Source organism: Leopardus geoffroyi, chromosome B1, assembly GCF_018350155.1.
Source record: "Leopardus geoffroyi isolate Oge1 chromosome B1, O.geoffroyi_Oge1_pat1.0, whole genome shotgun sequence".
NCBI lineage: Eukaryota > Metazoa > Chordata > Mammalia > Carnivora > Felidae > Leopardus > Leopardus geoffroyi.
Window position 1 is genome coordinate 31,711,178 of NC_059327.1, and position 20,133 is coordinate 31,731,310.

At 52.8% G+C, this 20,133-nt stretch overlaps 1 protein-coding gene and 1 long non-coding RNA gene across 3 annotated transcripts in view; both read left to right on the forward strand.

Moving 5' to 3' along the window:
* Positions 1-678: 678 nt before the first annotated feature.
* On the forward strand, positions 679-2,793 carry LOC123582718. Its single transcript, XR_006704526.1, has 2 exons — positions 679-1,122; positions 2,470-2,793. It is a non-coding gene; the product is annotated as an uncharacterized LOC123582718 (long non-coding RNA).
* Positions 2,794-5,763: 2,970 nt separating this feature from the next.
* EBF2 (EBF transcription factor 2) overlaps positions 5,764-20,133 on the forward strand; it is a 198,131-nt gene continuing 183,761 nt past the window's right edge. The window contains exons 1-6 of one of the 2 annotated variants that reach the window (XM_045456765.1): positions 5,764-6,462; positions 8,896-9,052; positions 10,093-10,156; positions 10,459-10,514; positions 11,026-11,099; positions 17,523-17,591. In XM_045456765.1, coding sequence (XP_045312721.1) covers positions 6,332-6,462; positions 8,896-9,052; positions 10,093-10,156; positions 10,459-10,514; positions 11,026-11,099; positions 17,523-17,591 — 551 coding nt within the window. In that variant the 5' untranslated portion in view covers positions 5,764-6,331. The remainder of the gene's footprint in view (positions 6,463-8,895; positions 9,053-10,092; positions 10,157-10,458; positions 10,515-11,025; positions 11,100-17,522; positions 17,592-20,133) is intronic. The other variant, XM_045456766.1, reaches the window with a different exon arrangement.

The window sequence follows — 20,133 nt, forward strand, 5'->3', positions numbered from 1 at the left end:
GAGTAAGTGGAAGTAAGCAACCCCTTTGAGGGTGGGACGGAGCTGCCCAGCCGGGCCAGCTAGCTCTGTTTTCCCAGCTGGTTCTGAGGTTTCATGCAGGCCCGCACTCCCTGCATCCACAGGCCACGAAATGCGTGTCTAGCTCCAGAGGGTGCGGGGGTGGGGGGGGGGGTCCCCATGATCCAGAGATGGAATTTCTAGCCCTTGGGGACCATTTGTGAAGATTCCACAGTTAGAAATGCACTTTACACCTTTAAAGACAACTTGAAAGCATGCATTTTACTCAAGTGCCTTTTTCTCGATTTTCTCGGAGGTGTGTGGTGCGGGTGGAGGTGACAGTGGTGTGGGTGGGTTGGAGGACGAGTTCGCCTAGTGCCAAACGGAAATTCCAGTTGGTGTCATATTTGTAGTTGTTTCCGCCACCCCCGACCCCCTCCCGGAGCTGGGAAGACAAGTGTATTATGGAGAAGCAAGCTGGATCTGGAGGCCAAGGGTGATTCTGGGGGCCAGGGGGAAGAGGCGACCTGGGGAGGGCGGGTGGGACCCTTGGGCCACCCTTCCCCCTCTCCGAGGAGGGAGGCGCCGGATGGGGGCCGCGATCTCCCGAGCACCCGGCGCGGAGCGAGCGCCCGGCCCGAGTGAGCGCGTGTGCATGTGTGTACGTGAGTGTACGTGTGAAATGCGGCGGCGCCGGCCGTGGCGGAGTGTACGCTCGGCAAAAATATGAATAATCAACACATCGCTCACACCTCCGCTGCGAGCCGGGAGGGAGCTGGGAGGGAGCTGGGAGGTCCCGAGGGCTTTCCCCTGCCGGCTGGCTGGGGGAGGGGACCACCAGGAAAAGAGCGGGGGCATCTCAGAGTATCTCTTCAGTTATCTTTCCCCTCAACCGAGCTGAGACACCGGAAGAAGGCGACAGGGGGGGGGAAAGTCACATTAAACTTTTTCTGGTTGAAAGGCCTTATCTTGCTTGCCACCGTGGTATATTCGAAGACTGGCGTGGGTCTTTGTTCCCAGTTCTCCAAGTTATCGGACGAAAGGCCGTCTCCCATTCTCATTTTGTACATTTGCATCCCGGGAGCCAGCAAAATCCCTCTGAAAGTGTCGCTGTCGAGGTTAAGGGTAAGACAGAGTGTGGCTAGTGCTGGGTGAACGTCCTGCCTCGGGCGGGTCCTTTGTATCTTCCCCTCAACCTCCTCTTGAGTGAGGACCTGCTCTCCGGGGTCGCTTAATTCGGGTCAGTTTGCCCCTCGGTCGCTGCGTCTTCAGCGGAGATGCCAACGTCGTCGTGCACGGGTACCTGGAAGGGCCTGCGACCGGCCGCTTTACCCCCGCGCAGCGCCGATCGGGGGGGGGGGGGCTTGACGCGCGTGCCACCCCACCCACCCAGGAAGCCAGGCCCCCGGGTTCGCTTGGAGGCTGCAGACCACCTGCCACCCAACACACACACCTCCCGGGGCAGCCACTCCCGCGCGGCCGCGGGCCCAGGGCCGACGCCAGCTCTCCAAACCCCCAACCGCGGCCGCGGCTTCGAAAATCTGTTCTCTTGACCTTGCTGCTTCCCTGCCTCGGCTCCGGCTCCCTCGCTCTCTGCGCCCGGAATAGGAGAACGGGAAGGAAGGGTGTTTCAGAGGCGGGGTACCGAGGGGAGAGGGAGCAAGCCAGAGAGAAGGAAGAAAAAGAGGAGAGAAGGGGGAGGAAGTGCTTTCTGGAGTTTTTAAGTGTTAGGGTAGAGGCAACTCTGGGTCCCACAGCCCATTTCGGGTAAACTCATTGCAGCGTCCCGACTGGCCTGGGTGTGAGCAATATCGTGTGTCTGTAAAACGTCGTTCCGTGTTCCGTGCCCCCGCATTTTGGCCGCGGTGCCTGCTCCCGTCCCCCTTACTTAGTAAAAGCAAATCAGGAGGCGAATCTAACTTCACACCAAATTGTCCCGAAAGAGAAGTGTTCGGTATGCATGGTGAAGTCCTCCTGAAATATTTATCGTGCGTTTGTGAGTACAGTAGTATCTTCCCCCCCCCTCCTTCTCTAGGGAATTTTTATTTATGGAGCATACAAGCCCAGTTTTCGTAAGAAAAATGCCAACATTGAAATTTGGAGTGGGGGTTAGTGGAGTTGGATATTTGGAAAAAATATTCCACGAAGGATTGTGATTTACATATTCGGCAGGATTTGGAGATGGTGAGCAAATCCCTTTATTTCCATTACAAAAAAAAAAAAAAAAAAGCAAAGGTTCCAACTAAAACAAACAAACTGGAAAAACCACGAAGAGAGGCTTACTTATTCCATTTACGAAACCCAGACTGACTGTCCCTAAGGATCGAATTCCCTGGGTACTAACCAGCCTCTGTTCTTCGGGTTGCGCAGACCCAGGCCCCAAACGGAGTGTCTGGGAGGGTGGGGGTGAAGGTCAGGTTGTAAGGCCGGGGCGGGGTGGGGGGTGTTCTCACACCTCTGATTTCACCCCAGGGTCCTGCCCGACGAGAACGAGGCTTGGTGAGCAATTTTCGAAGAAAAATTTCCGAACCTCTGACCCGAAGGAGAGATGCGGCGCCCAGAAGACTGGACCGAACGATATTGGGGAACCGGGCTTTCAAACCGATCCGGAGGAAATTGAACACACCGCACTGAGGTGCGGATGTGAAACGTGAACGGAAAGAAACCCGGGGAGTTCCTTGGGAAGAGCGAACAAAGGAGGGGACGGGGTAAAAGACGGAACACCACCCCCCACCTCAATTTTGTGTCAATCGAATGTCGTTTAGAATTGGAATAAAGGTCATTTAAGATTTTTCTTGACCCTGGCAAGGGGCGGAACGAAGCTCGCGGGCCGGAGCCGGGGATGCGCGCGCGGGCTTGGCACCCCCGCGGGGCCGGGCTTCCCTTGGCCGCAGCTGCGCCAGCCGGGCCCCCGCGCGGCTCGGGGCGGGATTTGTGTGGCGTGCTCTAAAAGGAGGTTTGTTGGGGATAGCCAGAGGCTACAGAGACGGGAGTGACCCTCCAGGAGCAGCGGCTCACTTCACCACTAACCAACGCTCCTTCTGCGAGGGTGGCCAACTCTGCGTCCGCCCTCCCCAAAATCTGCGCAAACAGAATTAAACCCAACCCGGTTGGCAGAAACGCTCCCTGCTCCCCAAAGGTCGAGCGCCGCCTTGCTGGGCCCAAGGCTGCTACCCCCACTCCCTGTCCCCTCAGCTGTCCTTCCCTTGCTGGCCCCGGAACTTCGTCCCCGCCCAGAGGGAACTTGGACGCCGGCGGCTCGCCGCAGCCCAAAGGCCCCCAGCGGTGCGGCGGGTGTTTGCCCAAGCTCCCTAACCGGCGCAGGGAGGGCGCCCCTAGCGCAGGCGGATGGGAGGGGTGCGGTGCAGCTCCCATCCCCTCCCCGGTCAAAGTTCCGGGGTCTCGACTCTTCAAACTACCTCCTGGCAGGGCACAACGGCCCCTGAACTTGTCTCTGGGAGGTGAGGTGAGGGCGCCCGCATTGCGCGGCCCTCTGGTTTGGGGAGGGCAGCGGGGAGCCCGGAGAAAGGACCAATTCATTCACACATCCAGAGGGGCATAATTTGGGTAGCAGCTGTTGGGGGAGAGAAGAGCCAGCGTCCTCGACCCGGGTTCTGCCCTTTAACCCCAGCCACCCCAGGCCTGAGGGGCAGGCGGTCCGGCTGGGCTTGGCCCCACTGCTGCCTCACAGTCCCTCGAACTGCGCTGGGTACCTCTCTTGGGCAGCATCGAGGTGCAGCAGACGAGAGGCCCCTTGAAAAAAATCGCCGGGCTCATCAACACCTCTTGAGGGACTCGAGGGCTGTTCCACACTCCAAGGAACCCGAGGCATAGGCTCCGCTGGGCACACATCTCTGATGAGAATGGGGCTGGGTGATTTAAGTTCAGAGAGATTTACAAGGACAGCAGGTCGGGGTAGAAGACTCCAAGGGCTTAGTTTTTGCAGGAACCGAAATTATCCATAGAGAATTGCTGGTTTGAAACAGGGTAGAAGTTTCAATCCTGTACATTTCTCTCCTACCCTCCTTTTTTTCTATGGACAACTTGTATCTTGGCTTCTATGACAGTCCCGTTCCATATTCTGGCGCCCGATCTTCCTTCATTTCTCCCTTTTGTCCAAGCCAGAGCTCTGGGGTCCCAGTGCCACAGTCAGCACAACCCAGAGGCTGGGGTTTCACATTCTCCGCCCCCTAAATCAACTATTCCAATCCCTGCACCCTGGGTTTGTGCCTAAAGGGTTTGGTCGCCTTCCCCTCCTCCTCATCAGTTTTCAAGTGAATCTCAGCAGTAGGGACCTGCGCATCCTGGGGCGCGGTCTGCTGGAGCAGTCTAGGGTCGCAGTTTGCCTCTGGGGTAGAGTGGAGGCGCAGACCTGTCCCTCTCTCAAGAGAGCGGCATTTTCTGAAAGTGTGAGCTTCCAGTCCGCCCAGGCCAATGAGTAGCAAGGCGCTGTGTCCTCTAGCGGCAAACTCTCGCAGTTCATTTCTGAGCGCTCACTTACACCTATGGGATCTGGTCGAGAGTCAATTCACGCTCAAATTTGAGTCCTAAGTGAGGGGAAAGTCTCCTGAATGTAATCCAGGCTTTCGCCAAGGCCCTCCTGGTAATGAAGCCGGGAGGCTCGGGCGCAGTCGCTCGAACTGTGGAACAGCTGATTTGTCTCCTCCATGGCAGATGGTCTTTGAGCACAGATTTGCATTCATTGTCTTCAAATCTGTTTTCGCGCTGGTGTTCTAGATTTCAGCAGCAGATCTATGCGCAGATCAGAATACAAAAGGAGAAGCAAGAAAATAACACCCAGCCAGGAGGATTTTTAATAGGCACCGGGAGCTGCCCGGCGTAGTTAAAAAGCCGTCTAGGGTTTCAGCTGTTTGGCTGAGCCGCCGCCGCCTCGCAGCCACCAGCCTGCAGCCAGCAACGCGGCGACCGCGCGCCCTGGGCAAAGTTTCCGCGACTTCCCTGCTGGCTACCCCCCCCCCCCCGCCCCCGGCTTCGCGAATTGGAATGGGGGTGGGCTCTGGCGGGGGGGGGGACGGGGGGGGCCTCTGGGACAACACCGGGAAGCTCTCGCTCTCAGCCTACCACGATCTGTCAGCAAGCTCTCATCCGCACGGGTGCGACTCCCGCTAGTGTCTGCCCGGGGGTATTTTCCTTAGCTCCTTGACCGTTTCCCCGGACACTGTATTTATTTGACTAGCACTGGAGCCTTGCTCTTCCCCCACCGTGCCGCTTTCATTCATATATCCTCCTCTCTCAACAACTTGTAAACCGCACACAAAAATCTGAGTGTCACCATGAAACAGGAGACTTGGGAGAACCATTCAGGGAACTGGGTTGCTTTGGGGAACGTTTGCACAAAACATAAGTGCATGTGGTCACACTCTCCGCTTCTTCACAAATACGCACGCAGATTCAAGCCCCGAGAATGAATATGCCTCCGGCAGGCTGCAAAAATCTGCATCTAGAGGCGGGATCCACGAAGGCTTCGCGCTCCCGCGGCCGGACTGAGCGGGCGCATCCCAACCTGCAGGGTCGGATCACTAGCCTTCAGTGCAGGATTTGGGGCCCCAGCCGACGCACGCACACGGAGTTTGGACAAGGACGCAGCGTCCACAGCTTTCTGTCCCCTTTCACCTCCCGGACTCCCAGCAACGCCGAGCGTGGCGCGCGCCGCCGGAGGACGTCGGCCCGGCCTGCCCAGCGCCGGCCAATCCCGAGCGTCCATGCAAATGAGGCTCCTTATCGGGCCGCGGCTCCGCCTCCCGCGACCGCGGCCGTAGTAACCCATTCATGGGGCCCGCGCGCGGCTGCAGCCCGGCTCCGCGGTGCTCGCAGCCACCGCCTCCTCTCGGCTCCGGGTCTTCCCCTTCCTTTTACAACTGATCCTGTTGGGGATTTTTTTTTTTTTTTCTAAATTCGAGCGGTGGGGAGGAGCAGGGAGGGGGGGGGGACCAGGAGGAAGGGGAGAGATTAGGCAGCCATCAATCTCCCGTTTCTCCCAGAACAGGTGATGCTTCTAAATTGTGATCACTTTCTGGAGGCAGCGCTGCCGCTGGAAGGATGCGAGCGACCTAGGACGGAGGGCCTCAGGCGGCAGATCTGAACTTGCGGAGGATAAAACCCAAACTTTAACTACATCAGTCCGCACCTCACGCGCGAAGCAAAGGACGGGTTATCTCCCCCCACCCCTCCCCTCCAGAGAGACTCAAACTTCGGCTCTTGATCCCTTTTCTTGGATTGCTTTTGGAGGAGACCGTTTGGTGACAGCGTTGGGAACAGTAGGGACAGTGTTGTAACTCGTATTTTTAAAGCGACAGTAGACCAGACTTTTTAAATGTTTGGGATTCAAGATACTTTAGGAAGAGGACCAGCTCTGAAAGACAAATCGCTGGGTGCCGAGATGGATTCCGTCAGGTCCTGGGTCCGGAATGTCGGCGTGGTGGACGCCAATGTCGCGGCGCAGAGGTAACGATATGGCCTCACAGTTATTACGTTCTTAAGTCTTTCCCTCCTTCGCTTTCTCTCTCTCACCGTCTCTCTGTGTGTCCCCTCCCTCTTCCCCCATCTGTCGCCCTCGCCCCACGCGCTGGGGCTCGACCCAGGGCAGGCAGGTCGCTGCAGTCAGGGGGACACTTACCCCCTAGCCAACACTCAAGTTTCCGAACTGCCTGGGTCGTTTGTGTTTCTCCCCCATTCCTTCCCCACACACCACTCTTTGGGAGGAAAAATAGCAAAGTGGCATCCAACGCCTTGCAGCTCAGCCCCTAGTCCTGCGATGCCGGCCCGGAGCGGAGCGTGAGGACGCGAGCTGACAGCCGCGGCCGCCGGAGGAGAGCCGGCTTCCCGGCGACTCCCGGGCTGCGCCACTCCGCGTGCAAGCGCCTCTCCTCCCGCAACTTGCTGGGTGATTCCTGGAGGCCGGAAGCCCCGCGGCCAGATGGCGGCGGCGGCGACGCGAGGAGTGGGAGAGGCCGGAGCCGCTGCTGGGAAGGCAAAGCGGCTGGGAGCTCCGGGAGGAGGGGGTGCAGGCTGGAGTTCCAGGCGCAGAGATAAAAACAGTGGACTAGACGCACGGAGGCGGGGGTGAGGGGAGAGAAGAGATTAAAAAGAAAAGACGAAGGAGTAGCAGTGGAAAGAGCCGCAGAAGAAAGGCGAGGAGATGGGCCGCAAACGCAGGGATCACCAGCTTTTAGTTTTGCTAGTTGCTGAAGTTGACTTTGTTTCTAAGCGTCCGCCTGCTTGAGGTAGTAAACGCCTTGTCTAGGATGACACTCCACGGAGACATCCTGGTCCCTTTCCCTCATCACCACTACTGAGCTGGGATTTGCGGTCTGCGCGTCCTTGTCTTGGAGAGACAGCCTCCTTCCCCCAACCCCAAAGTGCTCTCGAACTTCTTCCCACGACTCCAGCCTTCCTATCCGTTCTCCTAGCCATCTCCCTCTAAGTCCTAACATCACACAGAGAAATAACTCCTTTCCCAGGCCAGCCGTGTCTCCAGGTGTCCCGGGTAGGGCGAACCAGCCTCCACCCTTGGAGGAGAGGAGACCGGGGCAGGCGGCGGCTGCCTCCCTTCTGCCCGAGCCCCAGGCACGCCAGTATCCCCAAGGCAGACAGCTTAAGGCGGCGACGGCTTTCCGCAGCCGTCTGGGTACTCTCTGGGCTCAACCGGGAGAAATTAGGCAGCTTCGCAGAGAAGGCTCCAAGGCGCATTTCCTTAGCCAAGCGCCTTAAAGACACCTTCCCTACTTTCCTCCTTTCCCCCGATCAAATAATTGTGAAACTTGGAATAGGCACCCCGAGTGGCGGGTTCTAGCCAAAATTTTACACCATTCAAAAGAGTGAAAGTGCTCGCGCCCCAGGGTAGAAGGCCCAGCGATACCGGCGCCGCGGGGCAGCACTGGCCATCTGCGCACTCGCCTGGGCCCCGAGACTTCTGTTAAATGTGATCTGGCGGCTAGTTTGTCCCCGGCCGCGACGGGTCTGCAGGGAGGTGTGTGCGCACACTCAAAACGCTCGAGGGCGCCTCCCGGGTCCTCCAACATGGGTTTCGCGGTCAGCGGGTTTGGCTGGCGCCGCCGGGAGATGCAGCCTAAGCGGGGATCCCTCTGGCCCCAGGCGAGGACGCTCTCTGCCTCTTAATAACATTTTGGCTGCTTCAAGCGCAGCAGTTCTGGGGGCGGGGTCCCCAGTATCACGTTGTCGGCAGTGGCCTCCGATCCCAGGTCCCAGGGATTCCGCTCTGCCACTGTCCGGGGCGCAACTTTTCGGAAGAGCGAGGGAAGCCGGAGGTGAGGCCTCTCCCTGTAGGGCCAAGGCTTGGGCTCTGGGTTTCCCGCCCGCCCCCAAGGCGTTCCCAGCCACCAACTTTTGGAGAGAGCAAGGAGGGCGCAGCGGGCAGTAGCTCTAGGACAGGACAGAGTCACTTCTTCAAAAGTAAGGAGGCATTTATTGCTCTAACCCGGGGTCCTAGTTCCAAATCCTGATCCAGCCGGCGGCGCCACCTGAGGGTGAAGATAGGGGCGGCCCTGCGGGATAGGACTTGGGCCGCCTCCTTGGGGGACCGCTTTGAGCCTAGGCCCGCACCCGAGATCCTTTGGGCTCCACTAAAGGCCGGACCGTGAGCTGCCAGGCGCTGGGACGCCCGGAGGCTGGAACAGCGGGCGTGGCAGTGGACAGGGCGTCGGCTCCGCCAACCGACCCCTGTGGCCGCGGCGACTACTCTAAGGAGTCCGTTCTTCTGAAACCGAACTGAAAAAAGATCTGAAGGGCCCAGAGCTCTGGACCCGGGACCGGAACCCTTGACCCTCCTCCGCGGTGCTTGTGTGGGACGTTGGTAACATTGTGTCTTTCTCTTCTTCCCTCTGTCCGGTGGCCCCCTCGGTGTCTCTTCCTGCGCAGCGGAGTCGCCCTGTCCCGGGCCCACTTTGAGAAGCAGCCTCCCTCCAACTTGAGGAAATCCAACTTCTTTCACTTCGTTCTGGCGCTTTATGACAGGCAGGGGCAGCCGGTGGAGATCGAGCGCACAGCCTTCGTAGATTTTGTGGAGAACGACAAAGTAAGCGGAGGTCCCCCCTCTTCTCACGGCCTAATAACTACCACCGTGCAGAGCACTAAAGATTCCATCTGTCACTCGCGACACTTTTCCACTCACATCATCAGGGATGATAAATCGAGGCTTCTGGCCCAAGCCTCTAAATCAGTCGATTTCCCGGCGCCTCCCCCAGACTCCGCTCCCGCACCACACGCTGCGGGGGCGCTGGCGGCTCTGCGCACCCAGCCTCCGGGTCAGTCGTAGAGCCTGGTCCTGGACTGGCCGCGGAGTAAACGCCCTTCAGACTAGAGCATGCCCTTCTTCGGAATATTTATTATTTTGCACCTGCCAGCGCCGGCAGAGTGGGGAGCTACTGGGTGCAAACCCAGAGCCCAGTCTTGGCCCGCTTTCCCCAATGAACCTTCTCTCCCACTCTCCCTCCTGAGCGCAGTGCCTGCTCCAGATCCAGGCTCGGTCGGGATTTGATCCCAGATGAAACGGACGTGTGAGGAAAGGAAAGTCCCTTGCTCTCTCTGGGCCTCAGTCTCCTCAGCTCTACAATGCGAGCTTTAGGGAAGGGGCTTCCGGAGGGCCCTCTCGAACCTGGCCCTGGGTCCCTGAGCTTGTGGCCCCAGAAGCTCCAGTCTTGGCGGGATGGAGCCGGGATGCTGCCGTTCCAAATGACAGACCTGTATCTTTCGGCCGAGAGAAGCCTTGGGGCTTCTTAAGGACCGAGAGATCCGGAGGGGCTGCCTGTTTGAGGCAGCTTTGGCCGCAGAGTCCGATGGTGGCGGCTCCGGAGGCAAACTTCTGAGGACATTTTTGAGGGGGAGGGACAGAGGGGTTGGAGAGCATCAAGTGGTCCGAGCTATAGTAAGTTTCAAGGGTTGGCAGGCCGCAGACGCTCCTGCCCTTTGACCTGGGGCTGGGCAGGGGGTTGTTCAAAGCTGCTGGGCGAGTGCGAGAAAGGCGGCGGGAGGCGGTGTGGGGCGCGCTCTCCAGTCTCTCCTTTGGGTGGGGGGTGCTGGAAGGCAAAGGGGCTCGAACGCTGCCTGTCTTTTCAGGAACAAGGCAACGAGAAGACCAACAATGGCACCCACTACAAGTTACAGCTCCTCTACAGCAATGGTGAGCGCCCAGCGCCGGCGGCTGCGCCCGCACGTGTAACCGGCAAGGAGGGCAGCTGACCTTGCCGCCGTCGCTGGCTGGCGGCCTCCAGGCCCGGGGTGGGCAGGGCTGCGGGAGGCTCGGTCAGGGGCAGGGGACGGGCGGTGGTCTTTGGCCCCTGGACGGCTCAGCCCGCCGGCTAGCCAGCAGCCCGGAGCCTGGAGTGGCTGCCTGGGCCTCTGCCCCCACGGCGGGGACGGGTTTGGGGGTGCGGGGGAGGGGCTCCTCGGCCCTGACTTCGTGCCCGCCCCCTCCCCCCGCAGGCGTCCGCACCGAGCAGGACCTGTACGTCAGGCTCATCGACTCGGTCACCAAGCAGGTAAGTCGGAGGTCCACCCGGCTCCTCTTCTTCCCGCGCCCCCCTCCCCCCCTCGTCTGTCCCTGACCTCTGCTCACCCCCCGCGGTTTCCTGGGTCGGGCTTCACTTGCCTCTCCACGTCGAATAGCAAGAACCTGTCCAACCTGGAGAACAATTTTTTTTTTTTCTTCTCTCTCCCCCTTGTCCTGTTTCTTTCTGGCCTGGGTGGGGGGGGGGGTGGGGGCAGGGGAGCAAAAGAGCGAAGAGAGAATTGTTGCGAGATCGCGTCCCCCCCCCCCCCCCACCCTTTGCAGAAAATATGTTTTCACTAGGGCCAACTTCGCTACTCTATTATCATTGTCGCCTGAATTAACCGGGCCACAGCTCAGGTTCTGTGCTAACTCCTAACGAAGTAGTGGGCAGAGAGGGGACAAAAACCCACCCCACGATTCTGTGCTTGCTCTGAAGTCTCCTTTCCTTTGTCTCTCCGTTGCCCTCCCATCTTCCCTCCCTGCCCCCGACTCCTCTGCAGCCCATAGCTTACGAGGGACAAAATAAGAATCCGGAAATGTGCCGAGTTCTCCTGACGCACGAAGTGATGTGCAGGTAAGTGTCGCTTTTTCCTGCGGGCTTTGCTGGAAAGCGGGGCAGGTGAGCCTCGCTGGCCGCGCTCCCGTGAGCCCCCGGCATTGCCTTTCAGCAATGATGGCTGGGAGGGAGGGAGGCCTTACCCCGGGGGCCGATCCGCTAGAACTTCCCCTTAAAGGTCAGATTCTTAGAGCATATCCGTTAAGACGCTAAAAGGAAACCCACAACCACTCAGGATTTCACCGCCCTGGCATCTCGGGAGTCTCCTCCGTTACGTGGAAAGTCTCTGTAGCCCAGCGGTCGGCGGCAGCGCGGGGAGGGGGCGGGCAACCCCCGGCCGAATTTGGGGTCGTGAACTTTGCCTGAACCGGTCTCCACCCGAGGTCCGCACCGCTAGGTTCCCGCCTGTCGGGCCCGCTCTGGGTAGATTTCCAGGAGGGGCCACTTGGGGCGGACCGAGTCAAAGCACTGGAAAACCTTGCAGTCCCGGAGAGGGACCACCCGAGGGTGGAGACCCCCATCCCCAACTGCCGAGGCACCTGTCTGTGATGCGGAAGGGTTTCCTTCCTCCGAGGATGTGGCTTCTCCGAAGATTTCACGTGTCAGGGGAGTTTCTGAGGTCAGGAGAAACTACTGGGTTAGAAAGTGCAGTCCGTTCTTAATTCTTCATCCTTTCAAACAACCGTTTGGGTAGTGGGGAACTCAGAGCACGCGAGAGAGGGTATAAGAAGGAAACTCTTGAAAGAGGTGGTTATTTTATTGTAAAAATGTAAGCGTTGATTCCATACGTGTTTTTCTTTCTCCAAAATCCCTGACGGGGGAGAAAGCCTCAGTTCTTCCTTACTCTGACTGCTCCTGCTCCGGCGAATGTCTACCAGCTCCAGACTTGCTAGTTTTGGGTAATTGCAGGCCATCTGATTTAGCTTGGACTGTTTTATGGGCAGCTCCGAGCAGCCCCGGCTCCCTCCCAACCCAGTCAGAAAGAAACCATAACAATCAGCCATGTTTGTTTTGGTTTTGACCAAGTATTAGGAAAAACAAACTTTGCCAAATGCAAAGTTCAATTCTGCCAGGGGCCTCAGCCGAGGGGAATAGAGCTTCCCTGCCTGAGTAGCCGGGTGAGGTGATGGGTGATGGAGTAAGCGGATAGCCACGCCATGATCCCAGGGCCCCTGATAGATTCGTTCAGAAAGAAAATACAATTCCAAGATGAACTTGCGTGTAATACCTAGATTAAATAGTCAGAACACTTTGATTTAGTTGGCTAATTGAAGGGCGTTTTTTTTTTTTAATACCTCTTTATACTTTTAAATGTCTTTGTTTGGAGAGATTATCTTCTTAAAAGAAAAGAAAACAAACCCCCAAACTGGCCCATTGTCTGACGAATTACACCTATCACTTTAAATAACACTCGCATGCCCCATCCAGCTGTAGTTAAGGCTGACATTTTTATTTTTAAGCCCAATCAAATCCTCCTCATTTTATGCTGTCTAAGTAGCAGCATCAATTTTTAAAGCCTCTAGTTTAGTCTGCATTAGTAACACAATATAAAAATTTAATGTACTGTAACTTCTCCGCATTTGAGACCAGGGAAGACGCTCTGCTATTTTCTTCCCCAAACTAGAATTTAAAACACATATTAATTATGGGTAAATAAATGATCCATTGGATGGGCACTGTGCATGGAGTGTGCATGTGTGTGTGCGTGCGTGTGTGTTTTGGGAGATCACTGGGATGATGGCAAATGTTGGATGTATCCAGAGGGGAAGATCTCAATTTGTCAGTCAGAGCTGGTTGATTCTCCAGGAAGGGAAAAAAGTTCTTTCTCCCACATTGACAAGGCAAGTGCTAGCAGTCAGTGATAGAGGGATGTTCTCAGAGATTCCTGCTCACGCTTAGCTCCATCTGCATGGTGTTCTTGGGCATACCTGGGAATTGCCCTGAATGGTTTCTGTAATCCTTAGGAAAAAAAAAAAAAAAAAAAAAAAAAAAAAAGAGCTCATAAATTGATGTTTAGCTTTTGGAGGGGAACAAAATAAATCTCTTTAGGAATAACTTTTTCTCTCTTCCCCAATTGTCTCTGCTCCCCTCTTCCCTGCTTTAGTTCATTTTGCCAATTATTAGCAAGGAGAAATCTAGTTGTTATGTCGCTGCCAGCCACCCCTGTGCCCTCAATGCTCAGAGGGTTAAAAGATATTATAATTTGAACAGAAGTCGTCTCAAGGCCTACAGCTGGCTAATAACAGAGTTGTATTGAGCGCGAGCAAACCCCACAGCTGTGACTTTTCGCCACAAGGCGCAGGCTAGACAGGGCCCTAATCAGATGGGCCAGCCGGGCAGTGGGGCCAGTGTCTTTATCGGCCAGATGGTGTGAATTTAGACACTTTTGTTATGCAATCGCAGGGAGGAGTTGGGGAGAAGAAAACAAAACAAAAGCCACCATGCTGTGCGCTTATTTGAGTTTGAAATTAGAGACAGATTTTTGAAAGTTGAGGGTTGAATTTTAAAAACGATTTTGGAGGGGAAAGGGCACATTCGCTCGTCTCGAGCAGGAGTTTGGCTGACTGGACACCCTGTGTCCGTGGCTGGGGCTTTTTTTTTTTTTTTTTTTTTCTTCTCCAGCCATCCCTCATCCCCCTTCTTTCTTCCTTTCTGAAAAATGCAGGTAAGATTCAGGATTGGGATGCAATTTTCCATATTCCCCCAGCCTCGTCCCCATGAGGTTTTTTTTTTTTTTTTTTTTTTGGTCTCTTTCCCTCTCTAAAGACTCTGTGAGGAGATGCGGAAGGGCAGAGTCCTGTAGGCAAATTGAGAGGATTTCAGGTAAAAGGTTCTCTGAATCAGAATTAGAATAAAATAAACCAAACCCAGCCAAAGTGAGGAGGGGAGGACCAACCTTCATTTTCATTCATTAGGGAAAAAGCACTTCTGAGCCTCTCCATGGTAGTTAGGGACACAGTCAACGTGAAGCCAAGTTCAGTTTCCTCTTCTTTGTTTATTTTTCCCCTTCCTTTCCTGTTTCACAGTCTTGTTCGGTTTTTAGAAACACCAGGAACTTCAGACCTAGAGACTTGCTTATTAGAAAATAACCTTATAAAGCCTTTTAACTAAAGTAGCTGAACCTGAAGTTGGCTGCACAGGCTTTGTCTATACAGCAAAGGGAGGGGAGAATGGAGTTTGTTATCTGAGTAATTCAGGGCCCCAGTCCTCCACATCCACCGTCCACATATCTGATCTCAGAGCAGTTGTTTAGAGACCGACTATGGGTTCACGAATGTCTCCCACTTCCCACTTCCCTTTGCTTATGTTGATATTATTGGCATGAGGACGGAATGTCATTTAAGAAACCAGATTTGAAAAAAAAAATAGTGAGGACATCTTGATGAGACATTTTCTAAAAAAAAAAAAAAAAGAAAAGAAAGAAAGAAAAAGTTAGTTTTGCCTAACCCAGAGAAATTTTAAGAAGGGCTCAAATTTTAAGAAGGGCAAACACAATTAATTAATTAATTTCAAAAAAAATTATTTTTTAATGTTTATTTTTGAGAGAGAGAGAGCACGCGCAAGTATGAGTGGGGGAGGGGCAGAGAGCGAGGGAGACACAGAATCGGAAACAGGCTCCAGGCTCCGGAGCTGCCAGCACAGAGCCCGACGCGGGGCTCGAACCCACGAACCATGAGATCATGACCTGAGCCGAAGTCGGTCACCCAATTGACTGAGCCACCTATGCGCCCCAATTCCTATTATTTTTATACCTTTACTATTTCAGTCCAGCTGCCAAGTGAGTGTCTTCTCCATCTTTTTTTTGCCCCGTGAACATTAGAGATTATGCTTAAAGACATTACTGTTGGAAAATGGAAGATTGGGTCCTAAAGTTCCTCTGCATTTTTCTTCGAGCATTGGCTCCTTCCCTGATGAGATTCCCCACATTGTGTCACACTGGTCCCAGGCTTGCATTTTTACCTGTTTTTCTTTTCCTTCAGAGAAAATCCCCACGGAAAGCAGCTGAATTCGGCCGAGCACTCTTGCAAACTTACTCGGCCTCTTCAGAATCATTCCTTCTCAAACTAGACACAGTGGCACATGCCAACAGTGTGTGCTCTTGTAATTAAATTGTACCCAGCACCGTACACATAATTTGGGTCACGTTGACATGCTGGTGATGTCAAAGGGGAGTCTAGCTGGAAGGTCTTTAGGTAACAAGCACGTATGGGCTTTTGAAATTGTGTTGCTGAGGAGGAAAAGGTTTGCCTGAACTGCAAAGGTATTCTGCTGACATGAGCAATGGAAACAGAAGAGGAGGGAGACGGAAATGGGTGGTGATAGGGAGTTGGGAGGAGAGACAAGGGCTTTGGGACCTAGGAAAGCAGCTGGCCGGCATTTTTATTGGTGTTAATCTTGCGATGGATTGAAATCTTAAAAGTTAAGACCTAATATAATTTCAAAGGCAAAATATTATTTCAGAAAGCCCCCAGTGGCAAACTCTGGTATTTAGGGAAGTGGAGACCATTTCTCTTTTACTTCCTGCTAATTTGATTAAGTTTCTTAAAAGCTCCTAGCGCTCATTTGGTGGAACTTGTTTAGCATCTCTCAAGTATATTTTGCTTTCTGAGAATGCTGGAGTTGGTTCGCCGCGTCATCCACGCACACATCCCTGCAAGGAGGGAAGAGGAACTTTAAAAGTTTTAAAAATTCTTCTTTATTTGTTTGTTTGTACTTCTGTGGTGGACCAGCGAGGGCAAATGGACGGAGAAGAGGCAGAAAGCAAATCTGTGTCTGGGCCGGTATAAGGCTTCGGTATTGCTGCCACATGGCTTCTCTCTTACTCTGTCGTCACCTCCAAAGGGTGCTTGGGGATCTCGCTGCCTCACAGGCTTTGTAAACCTAGAAGGGACTCTGGAGATAATCAGTCCAATATTAAAAAAAAAATTTTTTTTATACCATTTATTCATTTTTGAGAGACAGAGACAGAGCATGGGTGGAGAGGGGCAGAGAGAGAGAGAGAGAGAGAGAGAGAGAGAGAATCAGAAGCAGGCTCCAGGCTCTGAGCAGTCAGCACACAGCCCCACATGGGGCTTGAACTCATGGACCACAAGAGCATGACCTGAGCTGAAGTCGGACGCTTAACTGACTGAGCCACCCAGGCACCCCAATCTAGTCCAATATTTTAATTTTATATATAAGGTTGGCAAAGCCCAGGGGGGTTAAACAGATTTGACGAAACTCACGCAGCTGCTTGGTGACAGCATTGGGTCGGACGTCAGAGCCCTGATTCTCACTTGGGCAATCTTCCTATGGTGTTGCTTCACTCTTCAACAGATCAGGGGAAGGCAGTGCTTACATATACTTTGCTAATGTTTATGAGGCATATTCTCGCACCAGTGTGGATGGTAATTTTTTTTTTTTTCTATGCCCTGCAAGCCTACATCCATAAGCAACTACCATTGATGGTAGACCATGTGCTTGGATGAGCCAAGAGGTATTCAGAAGTCTGCAGTGGCAGCCATGTGGGGGGGTGATTTTTTCAGTGCTTCCCCACCACCCAGCTTCCTTTGCTCTTGTCACATCTGTCTAGGTCTTTCGCGCGGACACCTTTGGATGGGAGCATTTTGTTCTCTGCTCAGGTTTGACGGGGTCCCGCTTATCTGTCGTAATTGCCGTCGGGCCTCATCTTTCTCTCTCCCTCCCAGCTAATTCCACAAGTGGTTTTTGAGCCCCTACCAGGTACTCTGCTAGGAGGAAGCCCTGGGAGGTGGAGTTTTCAAGATGGCACTTAACGCATCAAGTCCCATTTCTGTTCTGGACTTGGCGAAAATCATTGGAGATATCATTTCATAGCTCCCTGCCTCATTTTCTCCCCTATTTCACAATGTATACCATGGTTCTGGTCTTCTCCCGTCATCTTTAGAAAATGATAGAAATGAATAAATAAATAAATAAATAAATAAATAAATAAATAAATGTTTATAAAGTACACAGAGTTTTCTGGAAAGATTACACAAATAAGGTTGATAAGTCCAGGCAGCTACTTGGGGGTCTATTTTGTCCGTGCTCCTGCCCCTTCTTTCTTCAAATATTTATTGAGACACAAAGATCTAAAATACACAATCATAAAATCATTCAACATGGGTCTATAAGATGTGACCTTATAGATTTAAAAGTCCAATGCCCGTGGCTCAGAATACAAATAGGGTTCCTGAGAAAGTTGTGATTTGCTGAGAATTACCCAGTCATAAGCCACAGAGTATTTGAAGGAGTATCTTTGGGCTTCAGGTCCAGTGTTGTTTTGAAACATGGCCATAAACTCTGTGCTCGAGCCTCTGAACGCTAAGAGGCTACCTAGGACGTGTGTATTTTTGTGAATGTTTCTGTGCTGTATGCTCATTGTATCTTCCTGATTTTAACAATTTTCTTTTACTCTTTTGGTTCCTTCCCAATCTACAGTCGATGTTGCGAGAAGAAAAGTTGTGGAAACCGAAATGAGACTCCTTCAGACCCTGTCATCATCGACAGGTAGGGGGCAAAAGTGATTAAAACGATCATTTCTGGTTTCTCTCCTTTATGAACCTCGACGCTGAGTATCGATCACTTGGGATTTGCCATAAGGTTGGTTTCATGTTATCTTCAAGGCAGAGCTAGTGCAACATGTGTTCTCTTGTTCTGGTTGGCCTTTCTTGGAAGAAGTCAGAACCTTCCTTTTTGAACATGTGTCTCTAAATCTATGCTGGGATTCTTTTCCAGGTGCACTGATGTCAACCTAATAAGGAGTGTGTGGATATTAAAGGATGGTAAAGGAGGCCAGCTCTCCTATTTGGCAGAGCTGGGTCTCACTAAGTTTCTTGGAAGAGGCAGTGTACCCCGAGTTAAGCGTCATCCCCTTTGTCGTTCTCCGCGATGGCTGTTGGGTTGAAGACTATCAGTTTAGATTACAGTTTAGGGGATTATGACAAACTCTCTCTTGCATCGAGGGAGATTCCTTTCTACCACAGAGCATTGCATTCTGGGTCTTCTGTTCTATTCAGAGTGGGAAAGATTCTCTGGGACAAGATGCTAATTCATTGAAATGTGATTTAGGCATCCTCAGCTGTCTGTTTTTGTGATTGGAAACAGAACTTACAAACCAACGAAGAAATACCAAATTAACTTCCAGCAATCATGTAATTTTTAAGAAATCCCATATTCCCACCCCTAATTTTTTCTCTTTCGTTAAAAAACGGAATAATTCCCTATTGCTTTTTTCTTTGGGTTTTCGTGTTTCTAGCCAGGTCCTGAAATGGATTGGAGAGACCACAGTCTCCAAAGTTGTTATTCCAATATCCCAATGAATTCTCAGTTGGGAGAATGGAACCTCTGGCATTCTTCCCAGAAAGCCAGCTTGGTTTCTTTGTGGAAAGTATAGCATAGCCCTAGGAACGGGGAGGCTGGAATCCTGATCCTGTCCTCGCCTCTGACCTTGGACAAAGCACTCAGCAGCTCTGTTCTTCCATGGTACGATCGGAGGGTACTGGCTGCCGCCGTAGGTTTCAGGAGGCTCCTGAAATGTCCGTGGCGGTTCTGCAGACTTCTCTGAGGTGCTTGGAAGAGGATGAGAACCAAATGTAAAATGTCTGTTGGATGTGCAGGGTGCTTTTGCCATCGTAGGAGGCTCACGGGGGACCAATTTTAGAGAGCTGTTTGGAATTCCGTTGTTGTTTTTTTTTGTTTTTCTGAAAGTGCATAGAAGCTTACAATGCAGGGGTTGTAAGAACTCTCTGGGGTCAGCCATCTCTCTCATCTGATAGACGGAAGGCTGACCCGGGAATGGTGATGTGACTTGCCCACGATTGCACGGCTGGGTGGAGCAGAGCTGGCTCTAGAACACAGTTGTCTGTCCCTCTCGGCTCGTGCTCCTCTCACTGCCACAGCCTGCCTCTCCCAAGCACTGTCTGTCCTGACTTCTGTGAGTTGGATGTGTTGATCGCACGTGGCCCCATTTCCCAACTTCCCAGGATGCCCTCAGGATCCTCTGGGGGAATTCGAAGCATATGAGAACAGCTAGATGCAGACCCAGTCCTTTCCAGGATGCACGCTGACCTCACTAATCTTCAACTCTCCTCCCCACACTTTTGCTCCCCTTTGAAGAAGGTCTTCCGACCTCATGACTATGGCATCTTTTCTTGGAATAAGGTCCCCACAAATCAGCTTTAAAGACGGTTGCCAACCCATAAATCCTAACCTGCACCTTCCATCTCATAAGCACACATCCTAATGACTCTCCACTTAGCAGTTCTTACTTTAAGAACCCGCATACGACTTGCACCCGTGGATAAAGCCTGACATATCTACGTTTTAATCCTATGTAATACGCATGGTACCCGTACAAAAGAAAGTCTTTTAGCATCTACAGAGGGAGAAGATTTTCAAATTAGGTGCTTTCATTGTTTGTGCTAGAATGCCTTAAATTCGTCTTCGAAGGTGGAAATTGTATCTTGGCTGCATATTGTAGAGCTTTATGGGACTATGGCATTTACTTTTTACTATCCTGTGCACAATAAAACAGCCCAGTGATATCTCTGCATCACTTGAAATATGTGTTACTTTTGAAATGTTGCGCATCTACACACGGAGACATACCAAGGGGTGCTGTAAATTGGCCATTATCAGGTTTTTAGAGAACCTATTTTATTGTAAACAGATGCATTTATTCTGCTTACTCATTGTAGGGCTTTTGTTTGGAGATATCGCCCTTGTCTTATTACTTCTGAATGTCTTTCGGGCTTACCCTCACCTCCTTCCCTTCATTGTGGATGTAAAAGGAGGTGAAGTCAGGTTTCCATTTGTGGGAGGTGGGATGGGTGGTTTGTGTCATTCACGGGTTTGGTTGAGTTCTGCATCCCGTCCCTGTGTTCAACGTCTGCCAACTTGGAAATGTTGAGATCCCCCACGAGCAGCAAACGGGTGCAAAGTAGTCTATTTTGGATTTCCTCTGAGTAAATATAGAACTCTCTTCTCTGCCCTTGTTCCTATAATGCCAACTAATTATCTCCTCCCCCTGCTCGCTCATCTAACCAGATGC